Below are 25,209 nucleotides of genomic sequence, written 5' to 3'. Positions count from 1 at the left end.
AAAAAACTTGTATGCAACATGATTTAATTCACCATGCAAGGCAACATTGCATAAAGTTGCTTTAACAACGTGTGACTGGAGAAGAAAAGAACCCACTGAGTTTCATAAAGACCTGACACTAATAATTTCTTGGCATCTCTGTTTCAAGGAGGGAAGTCTGGAGAAGATGGAAGGCAGAGCAGAGCAGAGCAGAGATAGGCAATTTGACAAGTTTCACCTTCTTTCCAAGTTGGCAGTAAAAGGGACTATACTTCAGCAAAAGGACTGGATCAGCATCGTAATATTTGTTAGATATTTTGAGTTAGTAATACAGGTACTTAACTGTACATGAGAACAACAAGTTTATTTTGAGATTTTCTAATGCACATTTTAAACAAAAACCACAGAAATGTAACGTTAATACTATCGTGGCCCAAAAATACAAACAAAACAAGGTGTGATATTATTAAACTCTTTAAGAGGCCAAACAATGCCTCGTTAAGGCAATTCTGTACTTCAGACATGCAAGACAAAAAAAATATTTACCTGATGTTTTGTGACACACGGTTTTGCCAAGGTCTTCCTAACATCTTTTAGAAAAACAACCTCATTTTCTTTTAGTTTGCACAACTGAAGCGATTTCAGAACATCTGGAAGATCTGCAGAAACAGCTGCCACCTCCTGATTTTAATGTATGAAAATATTGAGAACAAAAAGTGAAAAAAAATAAGTGAAAAGCAATGAAGAGGTTTTGATCTCATATCCCCCCCAAATATTAACAGCGGCTACTTCTGGTAAAGCTTCTCTTTTATCCACTATTTATTATCCTTTTCTCTACTTACTCTCCTGAGCTCTGATATAAAACTCTTTTCCACGAGTAATTCAATCCACAAATCTTTAACTCACTCTCCTACCAAAAGAAGAATTTCCACTGTTTCTCATGGGACAGAAAAGGCTTAAACATCACAAAGAAGAATCTTGGAAGCACCGAAAAGCAACTGCACATTGTACAAAGTACCCAGCTACATACAGCAGACTGATCTCATCTAATAACTGTTCTCAGTGGATCTCTACATGCTCTTAGCATGCTTTATTGGAATGGTGCTATAGCCCGCTATTATAGGAAAAGGAACATTGGCTTTTTCTTTTTCAGCATTATCTCAGGTAACTTTATATTTATTGAAAACACAGAAAAGGCCTGTGAAGGATTTATGATGTTTTCTTTAAAGCAATCTAAACACTATGCATCTATATTCTATGAAGCAAGTCTTCATAAACCTACTCAGCCTAATTTTTGTATAAATGTCATCTAACTCTATACAATCAAATAGCTCTCACCCATACTTGGATGAATATTTAGCAGGACTATAATTTTATTAATTAGCAACAAAGGTACAATTCTGAACACAAATGGATTCATACGTTTCTATTGTTTAATAGATGTTTTAAACATCAGCAAATCATTACAGCAATCCCTACTGAGTTCTAGACAAAGTGCGGAGTAGCACTACAAACATGTTATGGTGTTATACTGACATACAAGTTGCAGGAGAGAAATAAATCCTAAAACTTCTTAAAATTGTATGACAACCCCACAAATTGGCTACGCTTCCCTCTTTAGATATTTCCTCATCTAGCTCTCCAGAAATAATAGCAATTGCATGGCTAGCAGTCAATTCAGAGAACTTCTAGCTTTGCACACTGCGACTGCACTACATTAATAAGCACAAATATTAAGAAGGTCACAAGCAAAAATATTGATACATACAGTTTTTAACAAAACAAACAAACTACAACTTAAGTATGCAATTTCAGACCATTCCAATACAAAGACTGCTTCAGACTGTATTTAAAATAGATACAGAAACACTAGTGATGACGTTAAAATAATTATATTAAACCTCTCAACAATGTTTAAGACTGTTGTGCTTTTAAATGCTGAATGCAAATATATTTCATTTCCCAAAAATCAAAACTCCTCTATCCAACAAACTGTGTAATACTTAGAAGAAAGCACCAGTGCTGAAGAACATTGTTTTCCAATCCAGACAGACATACCATACCTGCAAATGTGCAGTACCCATCTCTTCAGCAAAACCTATAAATGTAATCTGTAGAATAAACACATTAACAATATTAAAGAAACAGAACAGAATTTTGTAGGTTTTCTATAGAAATTTAAAAGTTTAGCAGATTTTATCATAAAGCTTCATTCTACCACCACAAAAACCATACATTTGGGTAGCATAACTTGCCTGAACAGTAGTGCAGAGTCTTACATATAAACAGTAACATTATAATATTTGACTTGTAAATATCAGCTCAGACTAAAGGGCACATACAACATATAAAACCCACTACACAGAAAATTTTCTAATGGCCTATTCTCTGGTATAAATTTATCAACACATACATGTCCCATTCAGTCTGTTAAAATAAACATGATTTTGCAAAGATCAGCGCTTTAAGCTGGACACGTATAAACCAGTTCCGATCTGAAATCTGTCCATGCTAACAAACTACAACACATTTGGATATACTGAAGAGAGCACAGTGCTAACACCTAGACTATCTACCACGTAAACTGATTAGCCTCAGGCCAAAAGACAGCAGATGTGTTTTAATCCACTTGTTTGCACGCAATATCCAAGTAGACGAACCCCTAAAGTAAAAGGATTAAAATATTCAACCTCAAAAAAACCTTGTCAGACTCAAGAACCTGGTATATGTCAGAAATGTCAACCGTACCTCCGGTTTTTGGTCTTGTAGACAGGGGTGATATTTTACTATACTCTCCTTCTATTCTGCCTACAGGCATCTTGTATCATTCAACACTATCAGATCAAAGGCAGAAAATATTTTGTATTATCTTCATTCTTCAGTGCCAGCTCATGATCTATGTTACACACACCTATTCAAACTTTGTTTCCAATGTCAGATTTCCTCAGTTCTCATTTAATATTTCCCTAATGACTCATCAATAGGGTAACTGCATACTACTAAAAACCCAAAGCATTTATTTTCAAAACAAGGTTGTAATACCTGGTACACAAAGATTAAATGCTTCCACTGATGTTTGCCGTTAAACGTGATATGGCTTGTATTCAATTATTATAGAGCACTACGCAATAGAATGGATTTTTCATATTCAAGTCACAGCTCACATAGAATCACAGAATGATTTGGGTTGGAAGGGACCATAAGGATCATCTAATTCCAACCCCCGGCCATGGGCAGGGACACCTCCCACCAGACCATGTTGCCCAGAGCCCCATCCAGCCTGTTCTTGAACACCTCTGGGGATGGGGCATCCACAACTTCTCACATTAAATTTGTGACACCTACTCCCTGTTTATATAAAGTAGTCAAATGGTTCTCACATCTAAAATTAGCAAAGAACACCTCTGTGCTTATCATCACTTACTGTTTCAGCAACTTGCCTGTGCGTATATAGAAACTATGAAAGAACTAGAAAAAGAAATGGCTGAAAAACAATTGCTTTGTAGTGTATTTGAGTTTCGAGTAAGCGGTACGTTTTGTCACACGTTGAAATGATAAGCCACCTTTCAAACTGAAATCATACTAAAATACTAAAAATTCTGACTTATTTCATGTGGTGTCATGTTAGGAAATTACTTTGCCCCCAGAAAGCATCTTCCTGTTTACATTCACTCATCCTTATTTCAGTTATGACAAATCCTAAATGAAACACTTTGTAGTAACATTCCAAAGAGCTCTTGGCAAATTACATTTCTCCAGCACCACGCTCACTGTGCTAACTATGAAACAATCCTTTTCAAGTGATACATCCTTCAGCTCCGACTTTTTTTTTTAATCCATACAGTATCTGCAAGACACCTTTCAATTCCTTCGTCTTTTACCTGCACAATACCAACAATATGAACTGAATTCCTCCACAGAAGAGGCATAAGAGAATACCAAGCAATTTAAGGACTTGGAGGAAAACCAGTTCTCTGAAGATAGTTTGGGAGGCTTTAGGGTCTGTTGATGCTCGTACACCCATTTGATGCTGGTACACCATTTCTGAGCAGGTATATGCTCTTCTGTCTTCTTACATGTCCTTTCCTCTTCCTCAAAATAGTAATTCCAATCCCTTCCCTCTCCCACAGAATACTTCATTGTGCAAGACAGGGCAGCACGCAGGAGCTGCAGCTTTGCACAGATGAGGACTAACAGGTCAGTATGAACACTGATTAGCCAGCAAACTGCCATCAAAGAGACCACACCACTGCTGAGTCTGCCTATTTCTGCCTCAGTGACAACATTAATTTAGATTTATTATGTCTAAGCTCCAGTCTTCACAGAAACATAATCAATCACCTTTAAGATCACAAACATGTCTGAAAATAGCGCAGCCATTCAGAAGTTGTTGGGGAGCAGGCCAGGGAAACAGAAAGGCCAACAATCAGTAATACAAGCCTATGTTTTAAACTATATGTGACACTGGATTTGAAGGTTATCAAAATCCATGGGCACAGAGGTGCTTGACTGAAATGGCACAGGAAGCCTAAATCTGGTTTTCATAAATCTAAGCAATTACCTTCACAGTCCTAATAATTTCTTTTAACAACATTCTATATATAAAAATACAGAGAAAGACATCTATAAGAAAAAACACCTGTTCTGTGGTCCTTCTATCGACCCTCTTACATTTCAACCACAGGGCTCTTAATTGTTTTGAGCTAATAAGGTAACTAAATATAGGAAGCTATCTTTGTCCATAGGGACCATCGTTATAGACACATCAACTGTTGCCAGCTGTTTGCTGTTCGGCAATTTTTGCTAAAAAAAAAAAGGGGGTGTGTAGGGTGGAGGGTTCATCTTTCACAAGAATAGCTCCTTGCCTGCTCCCCAAACACTTTACCCAGTCACCAACCTCACTATCCAGCCAGTTCCCAACACCCTGGAGACATCCAGGCAATCCTCCCTCCCCTCTGCTGGTCACACAATCTGCCTCTTCCCTTTCTCCTACTACTCCTTACCTAACTACCAGTCTTCCTTAATGATTTTCTGAGCTTTTTTTACTTCATTTCCACTTCTCTCTGACCAGTTCAGGTCACCATCCCCTTCCATAAGCTCCTTTGTCAAGCCTGTCAACTACTCAGTAGCCTTCTAAAGCTCTTAATACGAGATACACAGTACATGCTGCTTCTTAGCTTTTTATTTTCCCTTAGAGCAGCTTCTCCAGTCTTATAACTTAAACAGTTCTAGTCATCCTCCTCACAGCTCAAGATTTACCTGTATAGTCCTGATTTCTGTCCAGGCCTACTATTTTTTATTGTTTGTTCATTTGTTTTTTAACCCTTTTTCCACCACCAGACCTTGTTTAATTTTTGGCCTAAATATTCATATACGAGAAGCCCTGATCCACTGTACTGGATCTGCTTTTAGTGCGGATATTCACAAGGTAAATATGAGTAATCCACAAACGTTTATCTTCAGACCTGGATCAAAATGCTCCGCTACTTTTGCTAGGGTACTGTCCATACAACCTGATCACAGTAGTGCTCACAAATGCAGTACACCCAGTTACACAATTCTTACAAAGTCCACACGTTTTGTTATTTAGTTTCACAATTCCCACAAAGCAGAGAAACGTCATCTTGAAATGTCACTGCTGTTTTCAACACTAGAGTGGCTGAATTCAAGAATGACAATTTGGGGTAGAGAGTTACCAGCCAGTAAGTTGCAATATTGCTCACATTTGCTATTCCCATTCTGCTGTAAACTATATAATCTTCTACCGTAACCAAAAATATATATATATAAATAGTAAGGTTAAGCCAAACCTCAATAAAATGATCTTGTTCTTCCCGATTTACACATTCATCTGCTGATATACTGCATAACTCTTTCCTGCTGTGCAGCAGTGACTTCATAGACTGCAGAACACCTTCACCAAAACTCTGAAAAAGAATGGAAAAAAAAGGACAAATGTATTTTCAGTTTTCAATACAGGGTCTATCCCTTACACTCCCATAGGTGTCCTTACTATAAGTATTGCTTCAAACAATTTTGTATATAAACCACCAGTTTTAACTACTAAATTCCACATCTTGAGTTTAAACAGATATGGTCTTTTCTTCAAGAAAATTTTATTGCAAAATAAGTTGTCTGTACTTAAAAAAAATAATAATAATATGGTGAGAACATGTGGACTTGGGAAAAAGAAACAGATGAATCCAAGAAGAAACCCAAGCCCCACCCATTCCATTCCCTGGAGCCTGTACATGGAACTTTCCATCAGCTTTTCCTTAAAGAGAATGAAAAGCAAGTTTAACCAAGAAATGTTATAGAGGTGGCTTCACCAGTCAGAGTGGAAGAAAACAAACAAAAGAATTCAAGAACCACCCTACACATTCTTCTTCCCCATTCTGTGAAAAAATAATGAACTTAATTCTATGTAATTATTTCTTTTAACATTTATTTAAATGTATGGTGACATGAAAGCATGGCTAAAAAAGGTTTGAAAATCTAGGAATTTCTCCCAGTGTAACAAAATGCAGCAAAACAGAAGCGTTATTATCACTGCTATCTGAAATCAAATAAAACAAGATGACAGAAAAACTGAAGGTGTCCTCAGCTTGTAAGAAAACCACCCTACGATATCCTCTCACTTTATTTTTTGAAAGTCAGCCACCTTTTTTCTTCAATTTTGTTTTTAAAATTGTCTTCTCTAGCAAGTAGAAAGGTTAAGAAGTGAAAATAAGACCACAATGTGGTTATAAATTGTCGATCTAGTTATTTATTCTCCATATGATTGCCCTGATAAAAGTTAAGTGAGAAATGCATCAAGTTTACAAGTTATTTCAAACCTGCATAGCTTCGTCAACAACAGTACAAGTACTAGAAAGTGAAATTTAGTCAGAGAAGGCTTTGCATTTCTGACAATCCCACAACAAATGCAATCCCTTTATGGTAAAAACTGATCTTACATATCAAAATTAAACCTCAGGAAAGATGATTCTACTCTGAAAAAAAACAAAAACAACAGTGTTATACACTACCGCACTAGAAGCCCAATTAGCATGGCCAGTGTTACCACGCTTGTGTTCATCGTAATGCAAAACTAGGAAAGCATTTCTAGAATGGATAGACAAAAGCAAAAATTCAGGATCCCTGAAATTACCAAAACATATTTCAGAACACTAGCAAACAAGGCTAGGACAGCAATGGCCAAGTGACATTAATTCATGTCCTGGTGTGACAAAAAAAAAAAAAAAGTGACAAAAAAGTCAAAAAAAAAAGACAAAAAAAAAAAAAAAGTGACAAAAATTCATGTCCTGGTTCCAGTTAGGACAGAGTTAAGTAGCTCATAGTAGCTGGTAGGGTGCTATGTTTTGAATTAGGATGAGAAGAGCGCTGATAACATGCTGATGTTTTAATTGTTGCAGAGCAGTGTTTACACCAGGCCAAGGACTTTTCGGCTTCTTGCTCTGTCCTGCCAGCGAGCAGGCTGGGGGTGCAGCAGGAGCTGGGAGGGGACAGACCCAGGACAGCTGACCCAAACTGGCCAAAGGGGTATTCCATACCATCTGACGTCATGCTAAACAATATATAGGGGTGGCTGGCCGGGGTGGGGGGCCGGCTGCTCGGGAATAGGCTGGGCATCGGTCAGCGGGTGGTGAGCAATTGCATTGTGCATCACTTGTTTTCTTACACATTATTATTGTTAATACTATTACCATTATCACTATTATTATTATTATTGTTATTATTATTTTCCTGTCTTAATAAACTGTCTTTATCTCAACTCACCGGCTTCACTTTCCCGTTTCTCTCCCCCATCCCAGAGAGGGAGGGGGGAGGGTGAGCGAACGGCTGTGTGGTGTTTAGCTGCCAGCCGGGTTAAACCACAACAGCCCTTTTGGCGCCCAACGTGGGGCCCGAAGGGTTGAGATATCGACAAATCTGACCAGAGTGTGTTAAACTAAAATTGGTATAAGTATTGGACCTGCTTAATAGTTGCTAGTCACCATGTTGATCGCCTTAATCTCCAGTCTGCTGTACCTGTATTCCAAATTGAGTTTTATGGTGCGTTACTTTCTGTATGTGCTCCCTGTTGCACTGTTTATCCTTTCCGGGCCCTGGTTTAAGATTGTTATGGTACTGTGCGGTGTAGCAATGGCTTATGAAATGATGAGATATCTGGTCATGACTTTAACCTGGTATTTGTACTCAGCACTGACATCGACTCTATACTTTGGAACCCATATCTCGGAAACTATTAGCAATTACACCTATTGCCTGTTTTCGTTAGGGAGCCAATCTGTGAAGGGGACAGGGGAAGACATGTTTCCCTACCTGTTCACTCTCCCTTTCTCCTTCACCACCACCCTCTTATCCCCCGAGTTAGTTACGGTGGTTCTCCGAGATGTTGAATATCCTTGGGATACTCAGACCAGCCTGCTCTTGTTGTTATGTCTCCTGAATGCGCTTCAGATTTTGTGGAGGGTTAAACAACTACTTAGGAATCTCATCCGGAGATCTGTCTTGAGGCGGGATAGTTGCGAGTGGCAGGGAGTGTGGGAGGATATGGGCAGGTTTCTAGAGCAGTGGTCACCTCCAGTGTTTTGGACATTCACCCCTGAACAACTGCAAAATCCCAAAAAGCTGGCAGAATGCTTGAAAAAAAGGTGTCATGACTCTGGCAGTTCCAAAGTGACACAAATCACTGTAGCGTGCTGGGGTCTGGCTTGTGCCTATCGAGCTGCAATTGATGCTACTAGCAACCTAGCTCCAGCTCCTGCAGCCGTTCCAGCTGCAGCTCCTGCAGCCGCTCCAGCTCCAGCTCCTGCAGCCGCTCCAGCTCCAGCTCCTGCAGCCGCTCCAGCTCCTGCAGCCGCTCCAGCTCCTGCAGCCGCTCCAGCTCCTGCAGCCGTTCCAGTTCCAGCTCCTGCAGCCGCTCCAGCTCCTGCAGCCGCTCCAGTTCCAGCTCCTGCAGCTACTCCAGCTCCAGCTCCTGCAGCCGCTCCAGCTCCTGCAGCCGCTCCAGCTCCTGCAGCTACTCCAGCTCCAGCTCCTGCAGCCGCTCCAGCTCCTGCAGCCGTTCCGGCTCCTGCAGCCACTCCAGCTCCAGCCCCTGCAGCCACTCCAGCTCCAGCTCCTGCAGCCGCTCCAGCTCCTGCAGCCGCTCCAGCCCCTGCAGCCGCTCCAGCTCCAGCTCCTGCAGCCGCTCCAGCTCCAGCTCCTGCAGCCGTTCCGGCTCCTGCAGCCACTCCAGCTCCAGCCCCTGCAGCCGCTCCAGCTCCTGCAGCTGCCCCAGCTCGTGCAGCTGCTCCCACTCCTGTGGCTGGGTCAGAGAAACGAGCTGTAGCAGTGCAAGTTGACCCCGCAGAGGATATTCCAACCCCTGTGGCAGACCCTGCGTCTGGGTCAGAGAAACGAGCTGTAGCAGTGCAAGTTGACCCCGCAGAGGGTATTCCAACCCCTGTGGCAGACCCTGTGGCTGGGTCAGAGAAACGAGCTGTAGCAGTGCAAGTTGCCCCTGTAGACAAGGTGAAAAAATGGTATAGAGGCTCAGGTCGTTTAAAACGCAGACAGTCTTCTGCTAAGTCTGGGCGTAGTGAAGACGAGGCTGGGCCATCAAAGGTGCAGGAGACTGAAGATGAGGATGAGGATGGCGAAAAATCAACAGTAACTACCCGGACTCCATACCAGCCATCAAAGGTGCAGGAGACTGAAGATGAGGATGAGGATGTCGGAAAATCAACAGTAACTACCCGGACTCTACACCGGCCATCAAAGGTGCAGGAGACTGAAGATGAGGATGAGGATGTCGAAAAATCAACAGTAATTACCCGGACTCTATACCAGCGTGAGCTACGAGATGTGCGAAAAGATTTTGGTCGCTGTATAGGCGAGCAGCTTGTCACCTGGCTGCTCCGGTGCTGGGACACGGGAGCCAATTATGTGGAATTGGAGGGCAAGGAAGCCAGGCGGCTGGGATCCCTTGCTAGGGACGCATGCATTGACAAAGCAATTGGAGATGGAGCACAATCTCGCAGCCTCTGGAGGCGTCTCCTGTCAGCTGTGAAGGAAAGGTATCTCTTCAAGGAAGAACTTGTATGTTTACCAAGCAAATGGACCACCATGGAGAAGGGAATTCAGTACCTGAGGGAATTGGCCGTACGGGAAGTAATTTATAAGGACCTAGACGACGCACAAACATCCGCAGATCCAGATGCAGTCCGGTGTACACTACCCATGTGGCGGAAGTTTGTACAGAGTGCCCCATCATCATATGCCAGCTCATTGGCAATGCTAGCCTGGAAAACGGAGGAGAATCCCACAGTGAATGAAGTGACTAAAATACTCCGGCAGTACGAAGGAAATCTCTCCTCTTCCCTAAAGGCCTGTGTCTCAGCTGTGGAGAAACTCTCTGAAGAGGTCCACCAACTTAAAGAGAATTTATCTTCCCCTCCACCTGAACGAACCAGTGTCCACCAGCTAAAAGAGAATGCTTTAGAGAAACTTTCTGAAAAGATCCACCAACTTGAAGAAAGATTATCTTCCCCTTCACCTGAACGAACCAGTGTCCACCAGCTAAAAGAGAATGCTTTGGAGAAACTTTCTGAAGAGATCCACCAACTTAAAGAGAGTTTATTTTCCTCCCCACCTGTACAAACCAGTGTCTCAGCTATTAGGGGTAAACGTTCATCTATGCAAGGAAGACAATATGGTGGGCACACACACCGCGCCACCCTGTGGTTTTACCTACGTGACCATGGAGAGGACATGAGAAAATGGGATGGAAAATCTACTGCGACCCTAGAGGCACGGGTACGTGAATTGCAAAGGAAAACAATTGGGAAAAAGGAGTTCTCTGAAAGGTTTGCTGCTCCAACTTCCAGCAGGCAGTCCTTTAAACACAGAAATGAAGATTCTGACCAGGACTAGAGGGGCCCTGCCTCCAGCCAGGGGGAGGAAAGGGACAATCGAGTTTATTGGACTGTGTGGATTCGATGGCCTGGCACGTCAGACGCACAGAAGTATAAGGCTTTGGTAGACACCGGTGCACAATGTACTCTAATGCCATCAAGCTATAAAGGGCCAGAGCCCATCTGTATTTATGGTGTGACGGGGGGATCCCAGCAGTTAACTGTATTGGAGGCTGAAGTGAGTCTAACCGGTAATGAGTGGCAAAAGCACCGTATTGTGACTGGCCCAGATGCTCCGTGCATCCTTGGCATAGACTATCTTAGAAGAGGATATTTCAAGGACCCAAAAGGGTTCCGCTGGGCTTTTGGCATAGCTGCTTTGGAGACAGAGGACATTAAACAGTTGTCTACCTTGCCTGGTCTCTCAGAGGACCCTTCTGTTGTGGGGTTGCTGAGGGTTGAAGAACAGCAAGTGCCGATCGCTACCACAACTGTGCACCGGCGGCAATATCGCACCAACCGAGACTCCCTGAGTCCCATCCATAAGCTAATTCGTCAACTGGAGAGCCAAGGAGTGATCAGCAAGACTCATTCACCTTTTAATAGTCCCATATGGCCAGTGCGAAAGTCTAATGGTGAGTGGAGACTAACAGTGGACTATCGTGGCCTGAACGAAGTCACGCCACCACTGAGTGCTGCAGTGCCGGACATGCTAGAACTCCAGTATGAACTGGAATCAAAGGCAGCCAAGTGGTATGCCACAATTGATATCGCTAATGCATTTTTCTCCATCCCTCTAGCAGCACAGTGCAGGCCACAGTTTGCTTTCACTTGGAGGGGAGTCCAATATACTTGGAATCGGCTGCCCCAGGGGTGGAAACACAGCCCTACCATTTGCCATGGACTGATCCAGTCTGCGCTGGAGCAGGGGGAAGCTCCTGAACACCTGCAGTACATCGATGACATCATTGTGTGGGGTGACACTGCAGAAGAAGTTTTCGAGAAAGGGAAGAAAATAGTCCAAATCCTTCTGAAGGCTGGTTTTGCCATAAAACAGAATAAAGTTAAAGGACCTGCACGAGAGATCCAGTTTTTAGGAATAAAATGGCAAGATGGACGCCGTCAAATCCCAATGGATGTGATCAACAAAATAACAGCTATGTCTCCACCAACTAGCAAAAAAGAAACACAAACTTTCCTAGGTGTCGTGGGGGTTTGGAGAATGCATATTCCAAATTACAGTCTGATTGTAAACCCGCTCTACCAAGTAACCCGTAAGAAGAATGCTTTTGAATGGGGCCCTGAGCAACGACAAGCCTTTGAACAAATTAAGCAGGAAATAGTTCATGCAGTAGCCCTCGGGCCAGTCCGAACAGGACCAGATGTAAAGAATGTGCTCTACACCGCAGCCGGAGAGAATGGTCCCACCTGGAGCCTCTGGCAGAAAGAACCTGGGGAAACTCGAGGTCGACCCCTGGGGTTTTGGAGTCGGGGATACAAAGGATCTGAAGCCCGCTATACTCCAACTGAAAAGGAGATATTGGCAGCATATGAAGGAGTTCGATCTGCTTCGGAAGTGGTCGGTACTGAAGCGCAGCTCCTCCTGGCACCCCGACTGCCGGTACTAGGCTGGATGTTCAAAGGAAGGGTCCCCTCTACGCATCATGCAACTGATGCTACATGGAGCAAGTGGGTTGCACTGATTACTCAGCGGGCTCGAATAGGAAACCCCAGTCGCCCAGGAATCTTGGAGGTGATTATGGACTGGCCAGAAGGCAAATACTTTGGGATATCACCAGAGGAGGAGGTGGTTCGTGCTGAAGAAGCCCCCCTGTACAACAAGCTACCAGAAAATGAGAAGAAATATGCCTTGTTCACTGACGGGTCCTGTCGTATTGTGGGAAAGCATCGGAGATGGAAAGCTGCTGTATGGAGTCCTACACGACGAGTTGCAGAAGCTGCTGAGGGAGAAGGTGAATCGAGTCAGTTTGCAGAAGTAAAAGCCATTCAGCTGGCTTTAGATATTGCTGAACGAGAAAAGTGGCCAGTTCTCTATCTCTATACTGATTCATGGATGGTAGCAAATGCCCTGTGGGGGTGGTTACAGCAATGGAAGCAGAACAACTGGCAGCGCAGGGGCAAGCCCATCTGGGCTGCGGCATTGTGGCAAGATATTGCTGCCCGGGTAGAGAACCTGGTTGTAAAGGTACGCCATGTAGATGCTCATGTGCCCAAGAATCGGGCTACTGAAGAACACCAAAACAACCAGCAGGTGGATCAGGCTGCTAAGATTGAAGTGGCTCAGGTGGACCTGGACTGGCAACATAAAGGTGAATTATTTATAGCCCGATGGGCCCATGACACCTCAGGCCATCAAGGTAGAGATGCAACCTACAGATGGGCTCGTGATCGAGGGGTGGACCTGACCATGGACACTATAGCACAGGTTATTCACGACTGTGAAACATGTGCTGCAATCAAGCAAGCCAAACGGTCAAAACCTCTTTGGTATGGAGGACGATGGCTGAAATATAAATATGGAGAGGCCTGGCAGATTGATTACATCACACTCCCTCAAACCCGCAACGGCAAGCGCCACGTACTTACAATGGTGGAAGCAACCACCGGATGGCTGGAAACATATCCGGTGCCCCATGCCACCGCCCGGAACACTATCCTGGGCCTTGAAAAGCAAGTCTTATGGCGACATGGCACCCCAGAGAGAATTGAGTCAGACAACGGGACTCATTTCCGAAACAACCTTATAGACACTTGGGCCAAAGAACATGGTATTGAGTGGGTGTATCACATCCCCTATCATGCACCAGCCTCTGGAAAAGTTGAACGATACAATGGACTGTTGAAGACTACACTGAAAGCAATGGGTGCTGGGACATTCAAAAATTGGGATACACATTTGGCAAAGGCCACCTGGTTAGTCAATACCAGGGGATCTGCCAACCGAGCTGGACCTGCCCAATCAAACCTGTTACGCACTGTAGAAGGGGATAAAGTTCCTGTAGTGCACGTAAGAAACATGCTGGGTAAAACAGTCTGGGCTACTCCTGCCTCAGGAAAAGGCAAACCCATTCGTGGAATTGCTTTTGCTCAGGGACCTGGATGCACTTGGTGGGTAATGCAAAAGAATGGGGAGGTCCGGTGTGTACCTCAAGGGGATTTGATACTGGGTGAGAATAGCCCATGAGTTGAATTGTAGTATGTTAATTATTATATAATAATGTATGTCATCACTACCATGATTGCTATATATCATAGATGAAAATGGTGATTAATTAGAATGTATTGGACAGAGTGTAACCTGAGCATGACATAAATGGTATGGAATAAGGGGTGGATATCTGTCCTGGTTCCAGTTAGGACAGAGTTAAGTAGCTCATAGTAGCTGGTAGGGTGCTATGTTTTGAATTAGGATGAGAAGAGCGCTGATAACATGCTGATGTTTTAATTGTTGCAGAGCAGTGTTTACACCAGGCCAAGGACTTTTCGGCTTCTTGCTCTGTCCTGCCAGCGAGCAGGCTGGGGGTGCAGCAGGAGCTGGGAGGGGACAGACCCAGGACAGCTGACCCAAACTGGCCAAAGGGGTATTCCATACCATCTGACGTCATGCTAAACAATATATAGGGGTGGCTGGCCGGGGTGGGGGGCCGGCTGCTCGGGAATAGGCTGGGCATCGGTCAGCGGGTGGTGAGCAATTGCATTGTGCATCACTTGTTTTCTTACACATTATTATTGTTAATACTATTACCATTATCACTATTATTATTATTATTGTTATTATTATTTTCCTGTCTTAATAAACTGTCTTTATCTCAACTCACCGGCTTCACTTTCCCGTTTCTCTCCCCCATCCCAGAGAGGGAGGGGGGAGGGTGAGCGAACGGCTGTGTGGTGTTTAGCTGCCAGCCGGGTTAAACCACAACAAATGTGGTTATAAATTGTCGATCTAGTTATTTATTCTCCATATGATTGCCCTGATAAAAGTTAAGTGAGAAATGCATCAAGTTTACAAGTTATTTCAAACCTGCATAGCTTCGTCAACAACAGTACAAGTACTAGAAAGTGAAATTTAGTCAGAGAAGGCTTTGCATTTCTGACAATCCCACAACAAATGCAATCCCTTTATGGTAAAAACTGATCTTACATATCAAAATTAAACCTCAGGAAAGATGATTCTACTCTGAAAAAAAACAAAAACAACAGTGTTATACACTACCGCACTAGAAGCCCAATTAGCATGGCCAGTGTTACCACGCTTGTGTTCATCGTAATGCAAAACTAGGAAAGCATTTCTAGAATGGATAGACAAAAGCAAAAATTCAGGATCCCTGAAATTACCAAAACATATTTCAGAACACTAGCAAACAAGGCTAGGACAGCAATGGCCAAGTGACATTAAAGCAGTCAAAACAGGCATTTTTATGGAAAAGTAAGAGATGGCAATGCAACTGAAGTACTTTGGAGTGCATTTAAGGCAGTTTGGGGGTCATTTGAAATAAATTTTAAATTGATTCAAATAATTCTGACTTCCATCTACTCCTTTGTCTCCCTATGTTTAGCTGCAATTTTCCTCTCACACGTTGCATAAATATCTCCATACTTTCCAAAATATGTAGACAATATGCAGACTCTGACTCTCTAAATCACTCAAATTTATAGGTGGCTGCAATGCCAATACTGCTCAGAGACTCTCCCCCAATAAATCTAGAAGCACTAACTCTCTCCCCCACTCATCCCACAGAAAAGTAATTTCTGAAGTCAAACCAACATGTTGAATGTCTCATTTTCAGCTTATACAATAACTTAATCAGTCACAGCACTCAAAACATTAATAAAAAAGTCAAACATGACCTGCTAATTCTCTGCAGGCCAGAAGTAATCCAGTCTGACAAGTGCTGAAGATTATTCTCTAGTTATTGGGTTTTCTAAGGCTACAAAGTATCAACATACATCTTAATTATATGTAAGTATTTTCTTCCTTAATAAGTTTAATATTTTGAAAGAAAAGGCAGGATGGAAAACTGAACAAAAGTATGGTATTAATAATTACTATAGTTCAAGTTACTAAACTCAAATGTTTGGAGAATGCTAGGCTGAAGTACGTAAGAAAGAAATATGCAACAATCTGAAAAAAATCTCCCTCAGGTCTGGAAGAACTGTCAAACAATACCACATGAAGGTCTGGCAGACCCCCCGCTACCAAACCCTTGCCACGCAAACCCAACGCACACACTGACAGAGGCCCTACATGACTGAAGAGATAAAATATACTGACTTAAGAAAGAGTGGAAGGAGGTGATGTGTGTTTTTAAGATCATATGAATGAATATAAAAGAGCTTAGAACATGGAAAGAATAAACAGATACGGAAATTACCAGGCAGAAGATAGATCTCATCTACCTCGACCACATTACCTTCCATAGTTTACTGACACTGAATCAAAGGGAGAGTTAAAAAACGGAGAGCTTGTAGAAGAGCTGCTTCTGGAAAAGAACTGGCCTAGACAGAGCCAGGAAAGGGTTTTTTTGATAGGATAGCAGATGTGGGCCAGTAACCAAAAATCAACTTCTTCCAACTTGAGACTGAGGTCAAGTATCATCAGCATGAATAAGTGTTAAAAAAAAGAGTAAATGTACAGATGAACCTGGCAACTCAAAGCAAGCAGGTATCACCAATTAAGAAGAGAGGTGGCATATACAGGAAGAAATTCCTCAAGGTGATAATAGTTTGAAATGCAAACGTATGAAGCACAAGGTTATGTCCTTAAAAAACTAATAGGAAGCATTTAAATAGAATTCTGAATTCACGAGCTGGGAAACAAGAGACCTGACTTTGTCTCTCGATCACGATATAGCAGTGAATAATGAATATGATGCAGCACTGAAAATAGCAAACTTGACCCTTACAGCATCCTTTACCAGAACTGACATCATTCCAGTCCTCTGTAATTGCACATACCATATCATCCGCATGTAAAAAGAAGATTAACTTGCAACAAGCACAGAAAGGAGGACTATGAAGGATAATCACTGGAATGCAGAGGCTTTCATACAAAAGCACACTAAAACCTTGGCTTACAGTTTCCAAAAAATCGAGGTTAACGGAGAACAGACTTATGACTGTAAATACACCACGACGGTGAACATCAGCAAAAGGAAAAAAAAATACTGCTTAAGCTGAATACTGACACCTATGAACAGGTATAAATTTGCTGTGAATAGTTTCAGTGTGAAATTCATAAAGTTTTTAATCATTACAGCAGTGTGGTTCAAAAAGGCTTAAAATCAGTAGTAGGGGATTTTGGAGTTCAGGGTTTTTTTGTTTGTTTTGGTTTTGTGTTTTTGTTTTAATCTCCTTCATTAACAGTGAGACTGTATTTGAAAACTTATTCATATTACCACAACTCTGCTTTTGACAGCAGAGGACTGGACTCAATTTCAGGGAAAACCTCTTATCCAACAGGCACTGAAAGCTAATTCCCTCAACTCCAGCCTGTGAGACACTCAGCTAAATTAAAAATTGAAAATCTGATAGTCTCAGGGCCTCGCTGATCAGCATAGGTAAAGACAAGGTCATCTTCAGCAGAAAGATCTTCATTTGTTCTTTTAAGTAGTACAGCTACTACCAATATGCATCTACATATGGGCAAAAAACCAAGCTACCTAGCTACTTGCTAGGTCTGTGTACTCCTTCCTCACAGCAATCTCGAATTCACATGTGTGACAGGAAACCCTACTTCAATAGTAGGTTTGAAATCTGCATTCACTAAGTTATAGTAGGGGAAAATACAAATATCCTAAATTGCATGCAGAGCAAGACAGACCTCAACAATCAAAAATCCTTATCACTTCTCCAGCTTAAAAGAACAATGCAGAGTTTTGCATTGTTCCCTTTGTAGACCGCAGATCAAGAAGTCATTAGCTACAGATCCTTCACTGTATGACTAGCATACAGTTTCTACCAGTAATCTCAGAACTGTTTTATACAACTGCTTCCTAAAAATTTCAAGCAACCAAACAAGCCTGCATTATGTCTGTAACACTGGAAAAAACAACTTTGGCAAGGCTAGCAGAAGGAAATTTCCAGGAACACTAACGGTAACAGAAAAAAATCTCATTTTTCCTTCCATTATTTGCCAAGAAATCAAGTCCAATGCTGGCAAGTCACATTTACTCTGCTCTTAAGTAACAAAAGAGCTCTTCTTGACTTCTTCTGCTGTAAGATTTAAATGGGCTTATTATTTTGAAGTTACTTTGTAAAAATGGAAACCTGAACTTTCAATGTGCATACCACAACCACGCACCGACTTCTACAGCTACTTGAACATTTCCTTTTGAAGTATTATGAAGACAGGACTCAGACTGCAAGCTGTGAATCAACAGCAGATGAAATACAGTGCAATTCTGACCACCCTACTGCCTGGCTCTGTGAGAAAGAACGGAAGCTCTCCACCATTTCTTAAGTAGCTGCCCCTCAGGGAAAAATCAAGAGGAGGCCGCTACAAATCAAAACAGCAGAGTCAGGCTGGATGAAAACAGAGTTCTGTGAGACACCTGGGAAGGGTGGAATTCATGTCACTGGAACCACACAGTCCTGACTGCTTAATGGCAATTCATAGAACTAGCATTTTAGGCAACCGTTATTATCTGTGAGGAATCACTAGTCACTGTCATTGTTAGAGAGATGTTTCTGCAATGCAAAGGCCTAAAAACCTAGGGGATTTTTGTCTGTTTTTATGTTGGGGCTGTGCATGTTCAAATTGAAGAGGAAATAAAAAGGGCAGATTAAAAACATCCTCTAAAATTCACTCTATGCTCAAGCGTAAAATGACCTGAATGTTGTTAAAACGAATAATTTAACTGTAGTTTATTCGTAAACCTGTAAAAAGAGTTGTATACACATTGTGTCTTAAAGTGAAAGAATATCACCCATAATTAGAAATTGCTTAATGCATGGCAGTTACCAGAAACTGGAAGATAACATTATCAGAAGATGGCAGTTATCACAACCATGGCAGATAGCAGAAACTGGAACAAGTGATTCTCTGCCTGGCAATTCCATAATGCTCATATCTACTCTCAAGCTGTTCCTACAGGACCTATACTACATACCCGGACTTTAAAAAAAAAATCTGTTTTATGGAACAAAACAATGCAGTTTCCAGGTGACAAAATTCTTTCTTGCTCAGTTTCTCTTCTTTAGCACCATACACAGTTTTAAGTCAAAAGTCAAGGAAGATCCAGAAAAATACTCATCTGCATTCAACTACTTTGAGAAATATCATTGGATAAATCAATTTGTTCCTTCAGGATAAACTGCCGTGTAATACTTTCATTTGAGGAAGCTGTAGTTTATTTCTCTAAACCGAAGGGACAAAATAAAAAGAATAAATAAATACTGTTCAAAAAATAATCTTCCACAAGTGTTAGGCAGACTTTACTTTTCTCCAAAGCACCACACAGAAGTTCACGTAAACAATAAAGATAAGCCAGGATGGAAACAAAGGTCTAAAGATACTACAGTAAGCCCTAACACAGATTTCACATAACAGTTTTCAATGAACACTATTTATTTTAATTTCATATAAATGTGAACCAACACTCAAAATAAAATAAAAGAGTTATATTCCATAAACAAGGCAAATTTTAACACACAAATACATCACAGTTATATCACATCACCTCAAAACAAAAAAGGAAGACAAGAGGCAAAAGCCTTCTTGCAATTATTCTTTCTCACAGTTCTACTATGCTAAATATGCCAATGCATAAAGCAAGGACAGTTTTTTGCCTCTTTGAAACATTAGTCTACCAAAGTTAAAACTTAAAAAGCAACAAACACAAACAAAAAATCCTTAACGTTCACTTCGTTTATTATTAGACTGCTGCAAAAAAAGATGCAAAATCTATGAATTATTTTTTTTAAATGAGTTACCTTTTTCACAGACGTTCTTGGTTTCATTCGACTGCCCTGAGCCCTTGCGTACGTATCCATGATTTTACCAATCTTAGTATCCAATGAAAGTCAGCTCAAAATACCTACAAAAACATTTACACTTGATTATTTTTATGGTTCCCCGCTTAGTTAGTAATACACTTTGAAAACACAAGTAGACAAAACAAGAGCCAACAGAAAGAAAATACATTTTGAAACTAAGATGAAGCAGCACACCATCCAGCTTGTTGCCCTTGGAAAATATACCGCCTTAACTTAAAATGATGCAGAAAATGTAAAATTAATGGTAACAATAACCCCCCCCACACGTATTACAGCTAGTTCACAAATGTTTATTTAACTACATTTCAATGGTGCCTTGGTGGAAGACAACATCCCGTGAAACACTGTTTCACTATTGTTGAGCCTTGGGTGAAGCTCATCAGCAGGCTCTTGTACCACAGAAGGCACCAGAACAACGCTTCAGCAATCCGGAGGGGAAACATAGCTCTTAACCACTCGACCAACTGGCCCGATTATCTCTGTCACCTACGGACAAACAGCACACGACCCCTGTTTAGGATAACACACATCCACAGGCTTCTCGCACTGCTCTGAGCAGTCCTGCCTCAGCTGGCAAAACTCAGGGGACCAAGGACGCATTCACCAGTGCTTCATTACGATCGGTCAAAAGAGCTTCTGCTTAAGCCAGCTACCCTTACTGACCTCAAGCCCAACTCTAACAACAAATACATGTATCTGGGAATGAAATCTAAACGGGTTTCACAATTTTCTCTGTTTAATTCACAGCAATAGAAAGAAACAAAATAATCTAGTTTCACTCATCCCTATATCCCCCCAAAACAGTGATGAATAAAAGGCATTAATAAAAACAGAAAGCGTATGCTGGCCTTTTAAGTCGTATAAAAGTTTTGATACTTCATCTTTCTCGATGGTCACAGAATTTAGCCAAGAAAAGACTCCTGGTAAAACAAACCTGGTAAGGAACATATCAAATTGACTGCAAAATAAAAAATAAATACATATCAATACATCAGAGCATAGGTCTCCTTTGCATAGCTAACCAGCTTGGTTTTCTTGACATCACCTCAAGCACACACACACTCTTTATACAGGAACAAGCATGGGTTTGTCCTTGAGTAGGTGTAATTTAAATAAGAAAAGTAGTACTGACATAAAGTTATCGTATTCTTCATCTTCTCGCCCCCATCAGCAACTATACAAACAAAGCTTCCTCATAGGTATAATAATAATGATGATTACAGATATCTATTCACATTCCACCTTGATTTCTGCTTTTCTTCATAAAGATGAACTTGCCAGAATCTTCAAAAAAAAAGTTACACCTACATGAACTGCACCATTTCCATTCCTGGAGCACAGTATCTCACTTAACTAGCTCTCTCTCAAGTTTGGAAAATTAAGACAACGACATGAAACAGATAGGCAGACAGAATATAATCTGTATATAATAAATTCAAATAAATCTAAATTATAGAAAACTTCCGTGGATAGAAGATTAAAACCATAATGATGCTTCTGTTTAGACTCGCGTGTTAAAAAAAATGCCATGAAATAATAACAAGCAAGAAAAAGACGCCCACCTCCCTCGTCCCTGCTGCTCTACCTGAAGTGGCTAACCCACTCACTGGGTTAATCTCCTCACACCCGGGAACCACTCTTAACACATCCTTGTGCTCAGAACGGCAATCTCTGGGACAGCTGGTTTCTCACCTAGGCTCGGGTACTACTGCTCCAGCTCTGCCATCCACAGACCGACCGTTCCTTGCAGCAATTCTAACAAAGCCTGACACAAAAATCACGGAGGTGACTTCATAGCCACGTGGGTTCCAACAGCGTCTACTCAGGTACAGCGCTCCACAGCTTCACCACCTTCAGACAGCAGGTTAAGCATTATCCTAGGGTGTCAGCGAGCACCCACGCGCCCACGCTGAACACCCTGCAGCATCACATACCTCGTGGAACTGGCAGCCTTGTAAAGCACCATGCAAAGATGCTGGAGAATAACTCTACTGGCTTACCCCTGGTGGTGGTTTTACTCGGGTGGGCGGCCGAGCTCCACCACAACCGCTCTCTCACTCCCCCTTCCTCAAAGATGAGCGGGGAGAAAGCATGATGAAAAGGGCTCAAGGGCTGAGATTAGGACGAGGAGATCGCACAGTAATTATCGTGACAGGCAAAACAGACTCAGCATAGGGAGATAGTAAGATTTTCTGCCTATTACTAACAAGCTAGAGAAGTGAGAAACAAAGGAAAGAAACCAAAAGCACCTTCCCCCCACCCGCCCTCTTCCACCTCCTCCCCCCAAGCAGCGCAGGGGAACGGGGGAATGGGGGTTGTGGTCAGTCTATAGCGCTTCTTCTCGGTCACTCTCGTCCCCTGTGCTGTGGGGTCCCTCCCACGGGATGCAGTCCTTGCTGAACTGATGCGACGTGGGCTGCCCACAGGCAGCAGCTCTTCAAGAACTGCTCCAGATATGGGTCTGTACCACGGGGTCCATCCCTCAGGAGCAAACTACTCCAGCCTGGGTCCCCCATTGGCAGCAGCTCCTGCCAGGTCACCTGCTCCTGCGTGGGCTCCTCTCCACGGGCTACAGGTCCGGCCCAGAATCTGCTCTGGCAGGGGTCTTCCACAGGCCGCAGGGTACTTCTCCTCCAGCGCCTGGAGGTCCACCTGCTCCACCGTGGTCCACGTAAACCCACTACACCCCTGCCTCAACTCGACACCACAGCCATTTCTTCTTGTCTGCATCCTGCCCTATACAGGTTCCCTCCATCACCGAGGGTATCCCAGGTCTGTCACTCATTTCAGAGAAATCTCAGGGGTCCTGCTTGTCCAGGAATACAACACAGAACAAAAATTGAAGATGAATAAAATTATTATCTGTTTTCTACAGTACCCAAACTTTCAGACTAACTGGAAAGGAAGCAAAAATACTCACAAACAAGACAGCCTGGAAATAGTTTGTACCTTGTTTAAAGTAAAACCCAACATTTATGGTAACTTCTACTTCTTCACACTGTATTTGACTATTAGATTACATTTCCTCCTACTGTAAACTCAACAAAAAAGGGGAATAAATGGCACAAATACCAGATGGAAGAGGAACAAAACTTTCCTGGTACTGAAAAGCTATCAGCATTCATTAAACAAACACGGGAATAACTGACAAAAGCCCATTTAAGCATCTCTGTCTTTCTAGCAATTTTATTATGTTTTCTTTAGCAAACCATTGGCAAAATGATTTTAAGCTTTCTCATCAAACCACATAATGAGCATTCAGCTAGCTTTCCCAATCTTGTTTGAGTGCCTGTAACTGGCAAAATTCAGGAGTGAAATCAGCTTAAGTGCATTCAAGAGGAATTTTGCCATGAACTCTAACTCTGTATACAAATTTATTCCACACAACTTCACTGAAAGTCAGCATGCACTGACAATCATTAGCAAACAAAAAGGAAATCTTTTTTGTCAGTAAGCACAAGCGTGCGGAGCAAATCTTTTAAGTAGCTATATGGACACGTACACGTGTCTTATGTTGCATGGACGTGTACACGTGCACGTCTATGTTACAGGTATACAAGGTCTTGAGGCATTTGAACTGTACATGCAATAAATCTGAACTATACACAATAAGTTCTTATTAAGTTTCCTTTATGCTTTTTTATTTCTCTTTTCTAATAATTTATCACTTTCATTAATTGGGTTGGCAGTCTTGAAACAGCCTATTTATAAAAATGACAGACTGTCCTAACCACAGCCACATCCACACTAAGCGGGGTAGGTAAATACACCTGTGTTAGAAGTGCTGTATTCTTTTGTTCTTGCTTGAATCTGTGTCATTTTTTTCCCCCCTATTTCACAGAGATATGACATGGATACCAAGCTTCACCAACTTCAAGAGAATCCTTCCTTTTCTCTGGCTAGATCACTGTTAAAAATCATTGCCCTTGCCTTTCCCCAGGACTGGACCTGAATTCTCAAAATACAGCCTTGGGAAAAAAACATTACTCCGAGTACCAGAAATATCCATTAGTCTAGATTTTGGGGGGACGGTGCAATTAAGTTTCTGTACTTTATTCTGTCACGTGTTTCATGCATAACTAAACCATTTAAGGGGGGTGATGTTGTTTTCCAAGCAGCAGCATTTTTTTAAGCGAACTTACTCCCTCTTAGAAAGACCTTCACCAGAGAACACCTTGTTTAGGAGGCATTTTTTTCATTTTATAATCACACCAAATGATTAACAGGAAGAGGGAATAATCTAATTCACATTATTATGCTTCCACACTGAGTAACACGTTCCATCAATGTACTTTTTCAACTGCCCACAGATTTTAAAGAATCCACAAGGGGTAAGAAATTACGAAATTACATCAACCAAGATGGCATAATTTAATTATCATGCCTCAAAAACTCACCTTGCCTGCGGGCCTAGAAATCCACCTGGACAAATGGAACCAAACCCTCTCTAAAAACACTTGATTTCCAAAGGATTTAATATTGGCAGTACTGATGCCTTGATTCAATTGGACAATTCTGAAATACCCTTGCCAACATGAAGTGATGTAAGGCTGTTTCCTAGTGTAAGGGCACAGAATGGGGTTATTTAAGAAATATTAATTTTAATATCGCTGATCACGTCCAGGTACAACAGGAAGCTTTATTTTTCGATGCCTCTCTCTGGTAACATCCCCGAGCTTCAATAACCCCGTTATAATACCAGATCTATAGTTCATAGTTACCTTATTTTCCATTCGACACGCAAGGGAACCAGCGAGCCCTACAGAAACCACTTCAGGTGTAATAAAACCCCCCAAAATCCCCTCAGCGAGAGCCGGGAAAGCCAAGAAGCAGCACTCGCCGCTCCCCCTCCCACCTGTGGCAGCGGGCGAGGAGGAGGAGGAGGAGGAGGAGGAGGAGGAGGAGGAGGAGGAAGGGAACGGCCGGCCCGTACCTGTCGGTCTCCCTCAGCGCCCGCCGCCATTTCGCCTCCTCCAGCGCCGGCCCCGCCGCCGCCGCCGCCGCCACCCCCGTTACGGCCGCGCGGCCCCGCCCCCCGCGCGCGACGCTCTCGCGACGCTTCCCCCTCCCCCCCCCCCCCAGCCTCACCGGGGAGTCGGGCGGGGGTCACGTGGGGCTCCCCCCGCCTTTCCCATTGGCTGCGGTCGGGCACCTCGGAGGGAGGGAGGGGCTGTGAGGGGGCGCGCGCCGCCTCCGGGCCTTGGGGCCGTTACGGCCGTTACGCGCCCGTAGGGGGCGGGGCTGTGCCCGGAGGGGCGCTAGTCTCCTGCCGGGAGGGAACTAATGGGGAGGTTCCTCGAGCAGTACACAATGG

The 25,209-nt window shown here is 42.7% G+C and overlaps 1 protein-coding gene across 5 annotated transcripts in view; it reads right to left on the bottom strand.

The window, feature by feature from the left end:
- Nucleotides 1-24,958, bottom strand: part of AKAP11 (A-kinase anchoring protein 11) — a 51,963-nt gene extending 27,005 nt beyond the window's left edge. For 3 of the 5 annotated variants that reach the window (XM_083819475.1, XM_083819477.1, XM_083819479.1), the window contains exons 1-5: nt 24,829-24,958; nt 19,833-19,936; nt 5,790-5,906; nt 2,043-2,090; nt 526-660 (exon numbers count right to left, since the gene is read on the bottom strand). In XM_083819475.1, coding sequence (XP_083675601.1) covers nt 526-660; nt 2,043-2,090; nt 5,790-5,906; nt 19,833-19,892 — 360 coding nt within the window. In that variant the 5' untranslated portion in view covers nt 19,893-19,936; nt 24,829-24,958. Of the gene's footprint in view, nt 1-525; nt 661-2,042; nt 2,091-5,789; nt 5,907-19,832; nt 19,937-24,616; nt 24,771-24,828 lie in introns of those variants that run through there. The other 2 variants (XM_083819476.1, XM_083819478.1) reach the window with 1 other exon arrangement.
- Between the last annotated feature and the right edge of the window lie 251 nt (nt 24,959-25,209).

The sequence above is a fragment of the Anser anser genome (genome assembly GCF_964211835.1).
Source record: "Anser anser genome assembly, chromosome: 1".
NCBI classification, from domain to species: Eukaryota; Metazoa; Chordata; class Aves; order Anseriformes; family Anatidae; genus Anser; species Anser anser.
The sequence above is the reverse complement of the archived record's forward strand: the minus strand, read 5'-3'. Positions and strand labels throughout refer to the sequence as shown.